This window comes from Zeus faber, assembly GCF_960531495.2.
Source record: "Zeus faber genome assembly, chromosome: 2".
Classification (NCBI taxonomy): domain Eukaryota; kingdom Metazoa; phylum Chordata; class Actinopteri; order Zeiformes; family Zeidae; genus Zeus; species Zeus faber.
Genome location: NC_137189.1, coordinates 45,304,796 through 45,323,461, shown reverse-complemented (window position 1 = coordinate 45,323,461; position 18,666 = coordinate 45,304,796). Strand labels below are relative to the sequence as shown.

Sequence of the window (18,666 nt, the reverse complement as noted above, 5' to 3'; positions counted from 1 at the left end):
TATATTAAATCATTGAAGCTGGAAAGATATGGGTGTGTGTGTAGGGGGTGTACCGTCTGACTCACCTCGCCTCATCCTTTGGCTGCCAGACAGGTGCAAGGTTGGTCCTGGTCTCTGGGGGCCCTCTCTCCGTGGGCCCACTTGCAGTCGGTTCCGTTTCCTCCTCGGTCAACTTGGATGAATGCCAAGAATGTGGGCGGGAGACAGGCTCATTCTTCCTATAGGGCACGGAGGAGAGGGTATCAGTTAAGGCAAACGCACTCTTGCTTGGAACAATCAAGGTCAATACTATCGTCCCGATAACCTTGAATGTAAAACCTGACACCTGTAGCACTGTACCAGCTCTGGTTCAGTGCTCTGGTTCAGTGCTTAAGTTTTCATCACTGTTCAATTTTCCAGTGTACCCCAAAAAGATTTTATTTTTCAGACCAGAACGTTTTTGCATCCTTGTTGGATCTATCGAGGCCAACCAATTTTTACTCCAGAGGATATCAAAACAGGTCTGTATGACTCAGTGGTTTCAATGTGTGGCATGTCAAATGTCAAATGTATAATAATTAATGCCTCACTTAACTGGCCTTTGTCATTAGTTTGTTGCTTGCTTTTCCTTATAAGTTTCCATCTCACATATTTCACCTGTGTTTCTTCCGAGCAATAGATTTGGATTTGCATGCCCAACAAATTGATTTTATTAAATATAGTGACAGGCGCTTCCTATGTGCGCTAGCGTGTCACATGACATGTGTCATATGAGTGTTTATCTGGCTTTACACAATAACAAAAGCAGGGGACAATTTCCATGACATATTGCTGAGATACTATGCTGAATATTCCAGTAGTAAGTCATTAAGAGAAGAGGGTGCAGTAATAAAAAAAAAATTGAGAAAAAAGACATTCAACTTTTAGAATATTTGTCCAAACCACAGCCTTAACATACACGTACCCCTTGAAGCGGTTCTTCCTGGTTCGCATTCAGGGAAGAAGAATTATTATAATTTATTGTGGCACAAAAAAAAAAAAAAAAAAAAAAAAAAAAAAACTTCAAAAATCCTTCTACTGGACAATTTCAAAAGGATGTTGAGCACAGACTGACATCTGACATCACACTGGTCATCAACTTCACATAAACAGAGGTGGGAGCAAAAACAGGACCTGGAATTACTGACATCTAGACATTAAAAAAAAACAGAACAGACAACGGAAATAAGAAATAAACAAGGATAAGAAGTGAACAGAAAGCCACTTTTGACTCAAATCCAAAAACACAAATCTAGCCATGGCACACGGAGCACAAATACAGAAACACAGGGAAGGTTCACATTGAGGTATCTGTCAGATGCTTTGCTGAAGGACACACACACACACACACACACTTGTTGAGGCTCTGCATATATACTCTCATATCTTTAAGGATCATCTTCAAATCAAAGTTCAGCGTGCTTCACAACTGAGACGCTAAGGGAAGAAGCGAGGCTTACACTACAGCACAAGGAGAACTCGGGTGCAACACCACAAGGATACACAAAACAATAATATAGCAGATTGTCGATGGGTACATTTGGGGCGGACTAGACATCTACAGGACCTGTTTTCGTCATGGTACCTCATAGAGCTTCGCAAAATTTTGGTGAGGAAGCTCCTGGCCACGTGCACTTCATTCTCTGAAGGCACCGTCCGCGGTGCGACAACGTCAACCATTTTCACTCAGACCTGGGCAACGGATGGAGAATGATGAAGGAAGGGGGAAAGGGACACAAAGGAGTCGAACAATGATTTTAAGGTTTGCTGTTCAAGTGCGGTGGGCACCATTTTGCCGCCGTCACCTGATGTGTCACCTGATTTGTGGCAGTTCCACCTGCCGCACGCCACCTGAGTGGCTTTTCTAGAGGCTCGCTGACACAGAGACACAGGCAGCGATGTTACAAACACACCAGTTTATTGGAGAGAGTGGCAAGATGTAACAAGCCGGGAGCAGGTGGAACGATGTCCTGACAGAGGCTCCCTCCTGCGTGTGTGGGGATGGGTTATTTTAACCTCTGTTCATTGGTTGCTCTGATGAACAACGGGTGCAAAGCCATTCCTGCTCCTGGGCCCAATTAAGTCGACCCAAGGCAGGTGTGGCTGCTTAAATCACACCAGTCCAACTGAGGCCAGGGAAAATCCCTGGCTGAAGCTTACCAAGCAAGCAAAATAAATACACTAACTCAAATAGCGAGCTCTGACTCAGGGTTGCCATACCTAACACAATAAAATGCCTGGACTCTAAAACAGGGTTCCTATACTGAACAAAACAATTGACCGGACTCTGAAGGGCTACCATACCTAATAAAAATAACAAACAATAAAACAATCGAACTCGGAAACAAGGATACCATACCTTACACAAACACGAGTAACAAATAAAAGTGTCCAAAGAACAAACCCAGTCCCCTTGTCAGGAGGGTGGGGTATATAACCTGTGCTTGTTGAGTGTACTGACGAGCAACAGGTGTTAAGCCACCCCTGATCCCGGGTTAGGGCTGAACGATTTTGGAAAATGATCAAATTGCCATTTATTTAGACCAATATTGTGATTGCGATTTAGTATGCAATTTTTTTTTCTGTATGTATCTTCTGTATTATTCAGTCAACACAAGCAATAAATCATTCTATAGTATGACCAACACAACAATGGATACAGTCAACATATAAACTGCTCTTTCCTGTAGGTGAGGGCTACATCTTATTATGAAAAGAGATGAATTCATGAATGAATTGATATGAATAACATATCTTTATTTAACTATTGAATTGTAAAAAGAAAAACCTTCAATCACAGTGGAAAATGTACTCATTGATTTAACTTCAAGCCTTGTAATTGTTCAAATCTGTGGCGATAGTGGCGCCGCCCCTAGCGGTCGCCTGCGCCGGCGCTCCGGTTACTTTCTTACTCTTTAGTATTTTTTTCCTTTTTTATCACAATGTTCGCCAGAAAAACATCAACTAGGGTGAGCAGCTTCAGATATCTGGGAGTCCACATCACAGAGGACTTAACATGGACTTTACAAACAGACACTCTGGTGAGAAAGGCGAGGCAGCGTCTCTACCACCTCAGGCAGCTGAGGAAATTCCGGGTCTCGGTGAGGATCCTCAAGTCCTTCTACTCTGGAGCAGTGGAGAGCATCCTGACAGGCAACATCACTGCCTGCTTTGGGAACTGTACTGCCCAGGACAGGCGGGCCCTGCAGAGGGTGGTGCGTTCAGCTGAACGTACCACTGGAACTACCCTCCCCCCCTTGCAGGAGTTATACACCAGGAGGTGTAGTAGCAGAGCCCGTAGGATCATGAAGGATCCTCATCACCCCAACAACGGACTGTTCCAGCTGCTGCGGTCAGGCAAGCGCCTCCGCAGTCACGCAGCGAGAACAGAGAGACTGAGACGGAGTTTCTTCCCTCAAGCCATCAGAACTGTCAACGCTGACCTCACCAGGGGTCCTAACTGAGCCATGCACTAGGCTCCACTACCTACTGTACTGTATGTAGCATACTGTACCGCATACTGTATCACTGTTCAGGGTTGTTCGTGATGCCGTATTGCTGCGCCGTACTGTTGTATACTGTGCTGTATTATCCCAAACACTACCTCACACTATTCACATTCACATGCCACTTTAATTCACATGCCACTTTAAATGCACATATCTGTATATACATAGCCATATTCCTTCAACCTATTCCATTTTATTTCAATTTATTTTTTATTGTATTTTATTCTATATATTTTTTATCTTATTCTATAAGTATTCCACTTACTGTATTACGTTTTAGGAGTCAGTTAGTCGGTCTATTAGAAAGGAATTTTCTACTTTTTATTTTATTTTATTTTTTGTACTTTTTCCTAGGACTTATTGTGTGCTATCACCGGGTGCGTTGCATCACATTTCACTGCATATATGTATGGAAGTATGTATATGTATGTGACAAATAAAAATCTTGAATCTTGAATCTTGAATCTTGAAATCTGAAAATGAGTGTTTTGCCAGAACATTTTTTTCTAAAAATAAAAATTGCACGCATACCATCACTCCCTGATGGGATGGACAGCTTTATGCTCATTAAATAAAAAAAAAAGGTCAAAATAAAAATACAACCAGGCGCATTATTCTGGAAGAGGCTCCGTCCGGACTCTACAGGTGTTCCGAGCTCTGCCAGGAGCACAGTGCACCGTGGCCCTGGCCAGACCTCACCGGGGGGCAGCGCGGAGTGTTAAAACAATTGCTATAGGCGGGGGGGGGGTTTGCCTGGAGAAAGTGTCACCATTATTTCGTTCCATATGCACTTGTTTCGTTCCATTAGGAGACGTAAAATAAAAATAAAAAACACTGTTGTGGGGCGGCGGTCGCAGGCACCCCATCGCTGGCACGCGCATCATCGGTGCCATCAGAGAGCGAGACAGGTGCGTTAAATGTGCCCCGGTCGCAGGTTTTTTGTCATTTGAAAATTGGTTTCTGTTAAATTGCGATGTCGGTTTGAATTGGATTAATTGTTCATCCCTAATCCCGGGCCCAATGAACTAGACCCAAGACAGGTGTGGCTGCTTAAATCACATCACACTATCATTTTAAAATGACAGCACATCACAATAAATAGTGCATTTCTATGGGTACCTTGTGAGGTTGGTTGACGTTTTACAATAAAATTCTTGTACATTTTTCAAAAGAAATAAAAAATTCCTACAACTTGTAAAATCATTTTCATGATTTGAATAGCTCTATGATAATTTTATCTCAAAGTGGATTATCTTTTGTAGTTTGGTAAAAAGATTAAACTTATATTCAACCCCACAGGGATCTAAAAAAAATGGAGAAAGAGAAAGCAGGATTCTTAAAAAGATACGGGGCAGAGAAGCCATACACCTCTCACTCCGCAGAGGGAGATTAGCCCCAGAGCCTTGAAGCATTTACATAAATTAAAAAATGGCAGTATTTCTCAATGGAGATTTTAAATATACGGTTTAAAAAAAAAAAAAAAAAAACAACCTTTTTAACAGTTTCCTAAATAGCACTAAACTGCTCCGTCCCAGTAGAAAAACCACAGCGAGAAGTGAAACCGACCCTCAGACACTCGGCCCTGCCAACCGATGATGGAGACTGCACATTCCTCAGGAAAGAAGAATGTGGAGGAGTGAGTGAGTGGGTCTACGTGTGTGTGTGTGTGTGTGTGTGTGTGTGTGTGTGTGTGTGTGTGTGTGGTCGGGGGGGGGGGGGGTGTTGGCCATCTCCCAGGGGTCTTAGTTTAGGAGTGGATCGCTAACTGTGCAGCAGACCTGGAAGCCTCCCTCAATCATTGCGGCAGCATTTAAGCATTAAATTAAGTGTGTCCCCCTGCAAAAAAAAAAACCCGACATGTACCTGTGGTTTACTGGAGTATACATGGGCGATAAAGAAATATTAGGTAATGCTTTATATTAAGGTCCTTGAAATAAGTGTTAGTTAATAGGTAATAAGGCCTTATAAGAGGCGTATTAACATTTAACATCAGTCTATTAGCATGTTAATGATAGCATTTATTAGCAGTTAAATATCCACTTATTAACAGTTAACTATGCTTTCATTTTATGATGATAAGACTATATAAATTTAATAATAGCATTTATTAGTAACTATGGACTTTTTCAAAGTAAACAATACTTTTTGCAGCTACCAAATCTAAAGTGAGAACCGTGACTTATTAAGGTTAATAAATCCTTCATTGAGCACTAAATAACAATTAACTATGCTTTTCTCAGCTTCCCCTCTGGTCATATCAAAAATCCGCAGACATCCCAAGCAAGATCTCTGTTCGTCCTAAACAGTTATTTTCGTCCCCGGGATGACGGGACACCGTTAGTCTCGAACCCCGCTCGCGTTCTCTGTCTAGGTAGGTTGTCTGTGAACGCTATGCAGTCCAAGCGGCTGGCGCAAGTCGCTGTATCGGAATGGCTTCCGAGAGACTAAGCTTGGACTTAGCTTATATACCTTATATATAGCTTATATACAGCAAGAGCTCCGGCGCTCCTGCTGTGTGATTGGCTGTTTGTGTCACCTGGTTGTTTCTCTGCTCTGTACGACTGGCTGTTTAGGTCACATGTTTGAAGTGACGTATTTACGGAGGTTTACGAAGGTGATCCAACTTACGTAATTTTAGTGGTGACCTCTTTCCTTGGATTCAATTTTCAATAGGTTACGCTTCCATGAAATATGAAAAATGTTGGCATATTTCTGTGAGTGAATACCATATCCGATGCCTCGCTGGATCTTGAACGTATCACTTACTCGCATAGTCGAGTGGACTCGACATGGTCACAAGTTTAGGTGGACTAATGTTTTTGTGTTTTTTCATTAATTTGGAAAAGTAATAAAGACAAAAGAAATGAAATATCAATCGAACAGATCCATAGACATCTACCACGTAAGAAGGTACATAAACACACACATACACTCCTAGTTTGTAACGTCTAACCACTACAGAGTCTACATCACACACAGTGCCAATGTATATTCTGAATCAGACCCTGTACATTTAAAGTACATAGTATGATGACATCGCAAAGCGTCTTACTGCATCTCATGTCGTTCCATTCGTTTTCGAAAGCTGGCGCGTCGGTGAAGCACGACCGTCCGGCTACTGTGTGTTTTCACTCATTTCTGCTCCGTATGTGGATCCATTTGGATGAAGGTTGAACCATGTGATGTTTGTGACGTTGCGGTTCAAAGGAGATGCACCGTTTTCGTAAATTCTGCCGTTCTTCCGTTTCCGCCCTGCGGGCTGGACCCTTAACAACAATATAGCTGTACGCAGTAATACACGGGGTCCAGTTTGGTTGCGTTAGATACATATTAGTTCTCCGGGTTCTGTGCAATGTAGCATGAATTACAATTTTTCGATCAATGTAGCAGTCTGTAGTCCTGTGATTTGAAATACCGGTTGACTTTGCCTAAATTAATTATAAGTGTTATAGAAATTACTATAGACAGATTCAATGATGTTGTGGTAAGTTACAGAACTCCTGGGTTGTCATACTCATGTAGCCCAATTTTGTTCCTTGACTGTAAATCAACAATTGCATACCACAATCCCTGCTTGAATATGGCAAATGTACTACCAGAAATAGTTAATAAACATGCATCATTATTATTTAAAATACATTTCTTAATTGCTCTATCAATTGTCATAGCTATATTATACATACAGGGTCAAAGTGATCTACATCAATGCAGCCAGTATGGCTCAGCATACCTTATTTGGAATGTTGTATTAAACATTGTTTGTCTTGTTGACAATTCTGTTATTGCGATAAAATGTCTTCCTACAACAAAAACATTTATTGAACCAGACTTTTTCATATCATGGCAAAGAATATTTCCTTTAATGAAAATATTGTCTCGGTCATTTTGTGCCCATGTGCAAACATTCTGTTTTTAAGAACTGCTGTTAAACTAGTAGCAGCACACTATTTGTTCCTTGAATCTCCAAACTGTGAATCATCCTGATGGAATGAGCGTCTTAACCCTGACAGATATGGCAAATTAAATTCGCCACTATTATGGCTAAAGTTTTTTCCCCACCACAGTTTTTTTCTTGAGTACTTTCTTTTAGAATATTGTGACTGCCCTCGAGGACTGGATTTTCAGACAATTGCTTCTTTATCGTCTTAGACTTTCGGCTATTTTTCATCATCTGGAACAATAACAAAAACAAACTTTCTAATTACTTTACACAACAATAATAATAAATACACATTATTTTATAAACATAATAAATAAATGTTAGTTTTAATTAGTAATTTGTTGTATTTTTTCTGTTAAGAATCTACGATTGGAATTTTCTGTTTAATAGATGACTTGTCTATACAGGTACTCCTCACTTAACGACCCAGTTCTGTTCCTAGGACCAGGTTGTTAAGTGAATTGGTCGATAAGCGAGGACCTGTGTTATTTCACGGTAAGGGGGCGTGGCCATTGCGAACGCTAGTGCAGTGAATACTGACTGAGACTGAGAATAGTGATGTGCGATGAGATGCTTGACGCTGAGACCTCAGCGCATAATAATAATAATAATAATAATAATAATAATAATAATAATAATAATGGCCTTTTTAATTTATCTTTTGAAAAATTCAAATAATTATTACTTTTACGTTTTTGAATGAGGTTTATAAGCAACATATGCAACATATACACGTTATTTTCAACACCATTTTTTCAGACCGAGTACAAATCAGTTGAACAGTAATTCCACATCATACCAGTTTAAATGGTGAATAGTCTGTATGTCATAAATTCGCAAATTATTTTCAATGTCGGTCTACTGTTAGTTGTGATGCCTGAAATACAATGCTAAACAGTGTCTGACACAATGGAAATGCAAATGTCCATTCTGCAGCACGAGGGTCCTTTGTCAGGGGTTACAGCTGGTCCGTCACACATATTCTACAGCGGGAGGAGACTGACGGTGTGAGCTTCCGCGCTTTCTCCGAGGAAATAGGAGAGCTCCACTTTCAACTGGTCCCACTCGTAATGAAAACTCCAAACCCATTCACGATAAGTGTTATTGTTTACAACCCGTGTGACACTTGCATTGTTGACTCCAACGCCCAGAGCTTGTTAAAAACCCAGCTGGCGGGGGCCATAAAACCAAAACGTAAAACAAACAAAAACACAACAGCCGATACTACTCGGAACGGGAGGAGGGCTAGGAGATGGAACCAATAATCAGATCAAATCTGTAGAGTTTGCAGGGTTATGTCGCTGTTATACAAGAACCTCAAATTTTCCTAAAATAAATAAATAAATAAATAAATAAAAATATATATTTATATATATATATATATATATATATATATTTATTTTATTTTATTTTATTTATTTTTTTTACAAAGAGGAGGGGAAAGATAACATTTAGAAAAAAACAGATTAAAGAAAACATTCTGAACTTCAACCCATTTTAGAGGTGCGGGCATCAGTGACACGTTTACACACCTCAACCGTTCACGGAATAAGATCCGGAAAATAAAACTCTTTCCATCAGAAAGGACGATCAGAAATGGCTTGCCGATTGTAATCAAGCGACGTGACATCAAGCAAACCCTCACGTAAAAAAACAGACTAAAAGCGAAGTGCAAGCGGCGATCATCAACCGCAGCAAATTAACGGAAAGCCGGTTCACTTTAAAATGAACGTACGCGCACTTACCAAGATCTTATTCTCCGACTTGCTCGTAACAGGTCGCGTGCTTAGCAGAAATATCTTCTTCCCGAGAAAGGCTCCTCCACATTACAAAATAAAAGTACCAACGCGTTTCGCCTGTATGGGCTCATTGTGGTCCTTCAAAAGCACTTGAGAGAGAGAGAGAGAGAGAGAGAGAGAGAGAGAGAGAGAGAGAGAGAGAGAGAGAGAGAGAGAGAGGGATAGAGAGAGAGAGGGAGAGGGTGAGAGAGAGAGAGAGAGGGCGAGAGAGAGAGAGAGAGAGAGGGATAGAGAGAGAGAGAGAGAGAGAGAGAGAGAGAGAGAGAGAGAGAGAGAGAGGATAGAGAGAGAGAGGGAGAGGGTGAGAGAGAGAGAGAGAGGGCGAGAGAGAGAGAGAGAGAGAGGGATAGAGAGAGAGGGCGAGAGAGAGAGAGAGGGCGAGAGAGAGAGAGAGAGAGAGAGGGCGAGAGAGAGAGAGGTGCACTGAGGAATCTGGCACATGCGTGACCTAGAACACGGACCCCCCCCTCCTCTCTCCGGTGTATGTACACAATACGCCGCTCGGTCACACGGACGGACACGGTGGCTTGATCCACCTCGCTCTGCTGAGCCTCACACAAGCCTTCCTGGCTTGTGTGTTGTGTTGCAATGAGTAAGAGGTTTTACTCCAAGGATTAAGCGGGGGTGGTGAAGTGTGTGTGTGTGTGTGTGTGTGTGTGTGTGTGTGTGTGTGTGTGTGTGTGTGTGTGGGGGGGGGGGCTGGGTTATTGTCCTTGGTGTAATCTACTGTTTAGGCTGTCGTCTCGGGAGCCGGGGGCCGCGGCGGCCCGGTGAGACAGCGAGGCCGGCAGGACGGCGATGGCAGACTTCAGAACCTTTCCTGCCACTTTTTTTTTTTTTTTTTTTTAAAGGACGTTTCCATTTCAACCTTGTTTGCCGTAGAAAACCGATGTTGAAGGATGGTTTTCGGTCCAGGCCTCATCAAAATGTTGCTTCCCATGGTGAGCGCAGCCTCACTGAACGAGAAAGTTTTGAGATAAAAAAAAATAAAATAAAAAACAATAAAAACACGTTGCACCTCCTGCTCGTCAGGCTAGGTTTATATATTATACCAGTAGAAATGGTCGCAAACCATACTATCGGGTTTTTCTGGGATTTATCAACAGTTCCGCAAATCGGCTCTTTTGGCCACATCTGCTCTGACGTAAGAGACTAGAAACAAGACGTTTTGCAGCTTCCTTCTGGCAACCGAGTGGAGCCAACTTGTATGTACTGTGGGAATTGCAAAAAGTTTGAAATAAAATGTGATATTACTGTTAACCAAAAAAAAGGAATGACTAGAAAGATAGAGAGTTTCCCTGTTTTCTTAAAAGGAGATTTCATGTTGGGGTTTTTTTTTTCTTTTTTTCGAGGCTTAAAACATTGTCCCATTGGACTGCAGTACACAAATGGTTCTATTTGTCCTATTATTTAAAATTAAGATTTTTTTTTTTTTTTTAATAAATAACTCGAAAAAACCTTTGTCAGGGTTGGTATTTATCATGGAGGTTTCAATTGTTCACTTAAGACAATTCATTTTACACCATGAAATGAACACTGAGGTATGACAATGAGGTAATAAGATAAAAAGATAAACAATGCAAATTACGGCCGCCTCCGTAAAATCAACCTGTCCCCTCGCCAAATATATGATTATTAGAGCACTACATTATGAAAACACATAATTCTAAAATAGGACAAATTATCCACTTTTTTTAGCCAAATCTCAAGCAGAATCTTCTCGCTCAACATCCGGGCAACATGTTGTTTTTGTTATTGATAGGGATATTGTGTTTTAGGTGAATGTTATCTCTCTTTGACTGGCGTACTGGCCTCACAGACTCATCTGGCTTCTGTCAAGTCAGAGGAGACGTGACTTCATCCTGAGTTCCTGGGAAGACAATCAAAGTGCTGACCACTAGATCCACTGACTGAGGTGGAAAAATCCTCCCCTCTTTTCCCCCGTTCTTAATATCGTTCTAAGTACACGTTTAGCAAGCAATGAGATACATGTATAGGCTGAACAATGGATGGATTAACTTTCTTGGTTACGGGCATAAATGAACAAAGCTGAAAAGTCAGTTCACTTAAGGGAGGTTAAATCCAAACAGTTCTGCGTTGGGAATATCATGTCAAACTTCGGAGCTGTCTGCTTCCAATTTCAATTCAAATCATTTCAATTCAGTTCAATTCAATTGTGCATCATTGCCAACAATCGCTGCACTGTCCAAAATGCAATTGCAAATTGCAATTGCATTACGACCCACTTTTCATCCGCTCAGATCAAATCGTTTACAGCGTGAAATTGAACTTGACCTCACTCCGCCGGCCCTGGAGTGTGTGATTTTGTGACGCCGTCCCATCAAAAATTTGGGAAGTTCAACGCAGTGAGTTTAGTCGGCTCAGTATCACCCAGCATGTTGAGAAGTGTCGTCACCTAATGTCTGTTCATTTGTTGTCAAAGTAATTGAGCCCGGTGACTTTACGTCTGCTGAGTATGAAAGTTTAATCTTTAATCTTGATTAACTCAAATCTAGTGTCTTTCTATTGGAAATTAGGCCTCGGCGATTGTGTGAAATTCCAATAAACGATTTTGGGTGCGGACTTGGAATGTAATGTAATGTGGCAAATGCAATCTCCTCTTTCCAGAAGAGCAGGATTTATTATTAACAAGTGAAGTATTGACACAAAAACATCCAGTTTTTACTAGATGAAGTCCCACAGCAACGGGGAGACGTGCGTCCCGGCAAACTAAAAATAAATAGATCTAAAATAAAAACACAGGCACAGGAGCCGGCGTGCACCGCTGTCTGGAGGAGAAACAAAAACAAAAAAAAAACTCTGTTACAATTCTCTGAGTTAGGTTTATGTTTTTCATTTTGCATACAAGTAAGGAAACAAAATAAATCGAAATCTCTCTATTTCTATATTATTATATTAGATCATATTATATATTGCAATATTATTATCACAAGATTTCCATATTGAGCAGCAAGTACGTGCAGGGGGGTGGACCCCACGGTGCCCTTCTTATCAGGCGCCCTTTTTTATTTGTATTTTAAATGAATGGGCATCGAGGTAGGAGATTGTCTGGGCAACATATATTCATGAGGAACTCCTCATGAACCTCGCACCTTGCCTGAGTCAGACACGCACACCCCAACGAAAAACAAATAATCGCTGTGAAACTCCTCCACAGCCATGTCTATGTCAGCCTGTGAACTGGAAAGTATGGAGACAAAAATTCATTGGTTTTGATAGGAAAAAAAATCACTCAGGGCAGGCCTACATCTACGGATGGTAGTTGATTGACGGGAAGAAGCAGTCTGCTAGTGAGGGCTCGACGTAACAAGAGTAAGAGATGATCATCTAGCGCACGATGATTTTTTATTTCTATTTTATTTTTTTAACGGAGCTTGGAGAAATGGAGGCCACCTCGCTCAATTCACTTTGGCTCCAGCTTTTGACGAAAGCAGCCGTCACTTCTGGCCAAACCAAGGAATCAATTATTGAATATACAATCGATTCTAATCCATCATGAATCAAATCATCCAACCAATCACAGACGGTCGTAAAATGACGTAAACATCCGATTTTTGCCCGGTGAAACGAAGGAGGCGTTGGGAAAGTTTCGGAGCGCACCGTCCACATCGACAATGCAAAAACAGAAAACAAGACTTTTTTTTTTTTTTGTTTGTTTTTTTTACTGTCCAGGCGTGCAGCCACGGGATGCTCCCCTGCGTATCCCCGACTCCCCGACACCCCGTCGGGTCACGAACACCATTGACACACGCACGCATGCACGCACGCGCTGTATAGCGCTGATTCACCAGCTTGCTCGCGGCCCCAAACTGCCTGACTGAGCCCGGCCGGCGCTCTAAATAGGAAACGGGACGAGGCGGAAACAAAGGAAAGTGCCTCCGTAATCACAGCGGGGCTTATCGCTGTGTCACAGGGAAATATTGTCTCATGGGGGAGGAGGGGGACAGCCACCCGCAAAAAAAAAAAAAGATAACTAAACAAAACAAAACTAACAAAATCACGGCACTCAAATAACTTCAGGGCCTCTTCCGAGGCGAAAGCGTGGCCCCTGAGATAAAAAAAAAAAAAAACGCAGCGCGTGCCGAAACGAGGGCCCGTGCAAAGTTTGATTAGGGGTTTGGACGTTTGACGACGCGCAACGGAATATTCCGCGGTTATATAATCGGCTGTTTTCAAAAGTAGGAAATGTGAAAAAAATGTAATTTAAAATTTTAAAAGAAAGAAAGGACAAAACCGCGTTGGAAAAAAAATTAATAAATAATAGAAGCGCAGGAAAAATAACCCAAACCGCTAATGAACCGCGGTCGACGGCGCTCGGCGTGCACGCCCCCTCCCGGCGCAGGGAGGTAAACCAGTTAACAGTCAGTGCTGAGGATGTTTACACATGCAGACTGGACACAACACTGCAGCACTAAGAAAAGCAAGCGGCCCGGCCTTGTTTTTTTTGTCCTCTTTCTCTTGCCATCCCTCCGCTCACAAAAATCCTGCTGATCTAACCCAGCAACCTGTACCGTCACTCTCACCCTCTTTCATGTCATTTTCCTGCTAAACTGACCCCGCCCCCCTCCCGTACCAGCCAGAGAGGAAGGATCCCTCGTGCGTGCGTGCTGAGCATTTTCACCAAAAGTCACCAGAAATGGGCTCCAATCAAACTTGACGGGAACAACTAATAAACTGTCAGCTGTTAAAACAGTCTGTCGGATCCAAACGATTGGCGACAAAGGAGAGATCCCCTCCCGCTCACAATTGATCTTTTGAAACAAGGAAAGCAAAATCTGCGATAAACCCGTCGTCGCCCTTTAAAAAAATAAAATAAAATAAAATCTTAATCCGCCCCCCCCCCCGTCCCCTCCTCATTCGTTCCACTTCAACGGCGTCAAAACTCCCGACCGGCTCGGCTCGGGCGAAGGAAAGCCAGAGAATTTTTTCGTACCTGGAGTCGGAAATCCCCCCTCGTAAACGCCGAGTTATCTTGGTGAAACAGGCATTTCCAGAGGCTGCAGGCCATCCAGAGGGGGAGGGAGGGAGGGGAGGGGGCGAGCGAGAGAGAGAGAGAGAGAGAGAGAGAGAGAGAGAGAATGGCCCACTGTATGTTTGTCAGAGTAACCCTTCAAAAAGCCTCTGGAAACAATGGCCTCTGCTGATACAGACCTATCCCAGTAAGAGCCGTCGACTCACCTAGGCAACACGGGACGTACCACTCTCCCCCGGTCAGTAGGGGTGGAGGGCTGCTCAGCTTATTCCACTTTGAGGAGGAGGAGGAGGAGGAGGAAGAGGCAAGCGTTTCTCGGGGGAAACCTTGTCCGGGGGGGGGGGGGGGGACGTCCCCTGCGTCCCCTGCCGCCGAGCGCCGCCCTCTTAATTTGGGCCCCCGGTTTGATCAAGTGTTCAGTCTCTTCGTTGGCGTAAACCTTCTCCCCCGCGCCGACTTAGTACGAGCTGCAAAGCCGAGCCCACGCCCGTGGATTTGAAGTTAGTAATTGGATTCAGCCTTTAAGACTCTTTCGCCGTTGGCCCGTCAGCAGGCCGCAAGCGGCATGGTATTCTGACGGGCCGCTCCCTCACTTTAAGTTGTTGTCATTTGTCGTCTGTCACTATTAAAAACAACCAAAGCCTGAAACTGAGATGAACCGACGGAATCCTCCCGTCAACTTGGGGTTCTTTTTTTTCCCTGTCTCAACCAAATCAACCTGTCACCACTACAGTGTCGCCTGTTGAGCACGAAGCGTGTTTAGAGGACACCACACACACACACACACACCTTAATGGTTGTTTAAAAGTGGATGCTAGTGGACTGTTCTCAAAGATACAAAATTCAAAAAAATATATTGTTTTTTAAATATATATATATAAATACATTTCATTTTCTAAGTTATTAGACGGTGGATGACGGCATCCATTTGGGAAATAACCACACCCCTACATGGATGCATCTCTCACGGCATCTCTTTAATCAGTTTGCCATCTGACAACGGTTTTCCATTTTACAGGAAACCTGCAGCCATCAAACAGGTTTTATAACCCGCCATCTAAAATGACAGCTGCCTGTCGGCCTCACCAGCACGGCACAGTGAGGCCAGATGCTTCTGCCGGTGAGATGCTTCTTTCAGGAGGATTGATCCCAAATGTTATTTGTGAAACCAAATATGGTTCCACTATGGAAACAATCACAATAATCGACTTTGGGACCTTTATTTTTCTGAATGTGTGTGTGTGTGTGTGTGTGTATGTAAGTGTGTGTGTATGTGTGTGTGTGTGTGTGTGTGTGTGTGTGTGTGTGTGTGTGTGTGTGTGTGTGTGTGCGTGCGTGCGTTGTGTGTGTGTGTGTGTGTGTTAGTATAGGGGGTTACGGAGTGATTACAGTGTGTTGTCCGTGTAGCCTGCGTTTGGCAGTGGGGGGTCGTTAGCTCATTATTAACTTCCTCTGGGAGGGAACGCGACTGACGAGAGGCTGCAGGAACATCATGACTCAACATTCAGACACTTGGGAATCGCGAGGCCTCGCTCACCGATGGCGATCCATCGGTAAAATGGCAGAGTTGCAGTGTCGCTGCCAGAGCTGCTCTAGAGCTACTCAAAAGGTAATTTGATTTTAAAGTAGTGGGTGAGAGAAAATAGAGGGCGAAACTGTTGATGTTGATATCGCCTGCATGTACGGCTCAACTGACAGGGTGTGATTTTTGACTGGCAGGCACTCCCATCTATGTTTTTATTTTTTTATTTTTTTTAAGAAATCGACTATTTATATATTTATGGAACATTACAGAACACTGTCAATGCTGTCATTTTATGAACGGTATCAATTCTATTTTTTTATTATTTTACTTTGAAACAATTGACCAAATTCTAGATACATTTTTGACTGACAAACCTACGGTTACCACGCCCTCGGGAGTGTTTCCAAGGAGCGGTGTCGCAGACTCTCTCACCGTTTACGTCAAGTCAGGTCGCCGGGGAATCGAACCCTCACTTTGAACACCATCGCTCCCAACCTAGCAAATTAAACGACGCCCCCTGGCTGCGGAGCTTCGGGTGGAGGGGGCGGGGAGGGGATACTTGCCGGACAACTTGCTGACTCTCCCTGTCCCGCTCTACGCCCCTCCCCCACCCCCACCCCCTCCCCCACCCGCGATCCGTCTCTTTCTGTCTCATTTAAGAGTCATTATCTGAGCTTTCAAATAGCAGCGCTCGCTGGACAAGGCCTCACATTGTTTTATGTCCCGGGGCATGAAACACAGAGGGGCCTCCGCTGTGTGTGTGTGTGTGTGTGTGTGTGTGCTCCGCTGCAACTTGAAGGGCCTCGGCGAGCTTCCATAGGCAATCAAAAAAATATATACACAGTACATACATATACAGGATACATGTATGTATATAATGGTATTGGTTTGCAATGAAAACACATGGCTACACTACAGTAAGAGATTTGCAGCGGGAAAAGGTCCTGGCCAAACTATTCAGGGCAGAGTTGGGGAAAGCAAGGGTCTCCAGAAGCACGCGCGCACACACGCTCGCACGCACGCACACACGAAAACGAACCTTCGGACAACTAAGGTCAAGGCCTTGTGGGAGCTCTTCACCAGGCAGATGGCCTCCTGCCGCGACCCGCTGAGCGGAACGGCATTGACGCTGACCATCTCGTCGCCGACCTGGAGACAGACCCGGGCCGCTGCACTGCCCTGCTCCACCTGGTGCACGCACGCACGTACAGACAGACAGACAGACAGACAGACAGACAGACAGACAAGACACATGGGCATGATTAACAGCATTTCATCTGTAATTGTAGAATAGAATAAATTCAGTCAGAACATCAGTTACATTGAATATTCTCAGCTGCTCTTTGTCATTTGGCAATGTCACACTTCTTCGGGGTGTCTGCAGGTATCAGGAGTGCAAACGAACGTATTTAAGATGCTTTTTCATGCTTTTCAAGACACAGGTGAAGAAAATCTAGGATTTTTAAATGACAAGGAGGTGCAGATGCATCCAGATACTTGCAGAAAGCCGTTGCGGGGAACTCTTTAGTTTCCAACACTGCAACCTTCAACCCGAGCATCAAAGTGAGGATTTAAGTGATAGGTTGAAAGATCCATTCATCAGCTTTCTTGATTTATTTGCGCTGATTTTAGCAATTATCATTCAATGTTTTAATTTATATTTAAGTTGTTATCGAATAAGCCACACCGTTGCCTTGTTACACAACAGGTTCATTTTTGACCAAAGCTGAGTAAAAAAAATAATAATAATAAAAAGTCAGCCTGAATATTTGTCACTCACATATTTCACTCCGTTTCATCGGTATCCTTGACAGAAAAAACGCACTGTTGACGAGGCAATGTGGGTGCAGAGGGCGGTCCTTCTGCAGAGGGTTTTTTTTTTTGTATCCTAAAGTGGCCCAGCCACAGAGCTGGCCTCCATTCAACCTCATTAAACACAAAAATCACCAAGGAGGGCTCCTCTCACAGCCCTGGCCAGTACTGACGGACACAAACGGAGCTCTATTTCACTCCGAGCAATTATACCTGCATCCCATAAACGGCGGGCTCGCTGATCTGTCGCATTGTAAAGCGCACGCCCGTGCTTTCTTGACATCATACAAAAGTCACCGTTTGTTTTCATTGCCGACGTTTCGGAATCAAAATGGATCACCGTGACCACTAAGAGCGGCCAAGAGTTTGTTTTTGAGATTGGGAGCCGTTCATCGAGCTTTGGTTTGAAAATCAGTTGGGAAATCCTGCAGACTGTGGACAGGAGGGACTTGCGGGATTTAATATTTGGCACAGAAGCCCTTCAGTAGGACACACAAGCCATGGGATGGCAGGAGGTCGACCTTTTGGGTTTGTCAAACTCTCTCGGGTAGCATTTATTAGGCCGCTATACCGTGTCCTCCACCCGGGCTACAGAAACAACTGTTGCTGTGTGGCTGGCAACCTGATAGGCTTCTGATTAAAGTTTTAAACTCATCCTGGCTGTAATGTGAGCGAGGCACGACCAGGCGGCATGGGAAAGTGGGGTTCGACACTTTCGTCTCAATCTATCTATAGGTGGCCGGCTCTGGGCAATATTCAAAATGTCTTGTTTGAATATAAACTTGTTTTATTTCAAATGTGTTTATTTGTTTACTTATCATCTACCTCTTTTGACTGATCTGCTATGTCTCATTTGAATTCCCTGCTCTTCTGTCGTTCTCTTTGTGGTGATATTTTCTTAAATATAATGACGTAGGCCCTACCATAGTGAGTAAATATAAGTGGTATCAAGGCTAACAGGTGTGTGGATGGATATTTGTCTCTCTCTCTCTTTATGTTTGTATCAAAAGAACATGGGACAATAGAAAGTGAGAAAGCTGAGAAAGCTAATAATAATAATAATTATTATT

General features: G+C 43.2%; 1 protein-coding gene across 1 annotated transcript in view; it reads right to left on the bottom strand.

Annotated features, from left to right (window-relative positions):
- Nucleotides 1-18,666, bottom strand: part of shroom2b (shroom family member 2b) — a gene marked incomplete at both ends in the record, with an annotated part of 31,642 nt that overhangs the window by 12,597 nt on the left and 379 nt on the right. The window contains 2 exons of the mRNA XM_080023929.1: nt 66-218; nt 16,824-16,972. Coding sequence (XP_079880055.1) covers nt 66-218; nt 16,824-16,972 — 302 coding nt within the window. The remainder of the gene's footprint in view (nt 1-65; nt 219-16,823; nt 16,973-18,666) is intronic.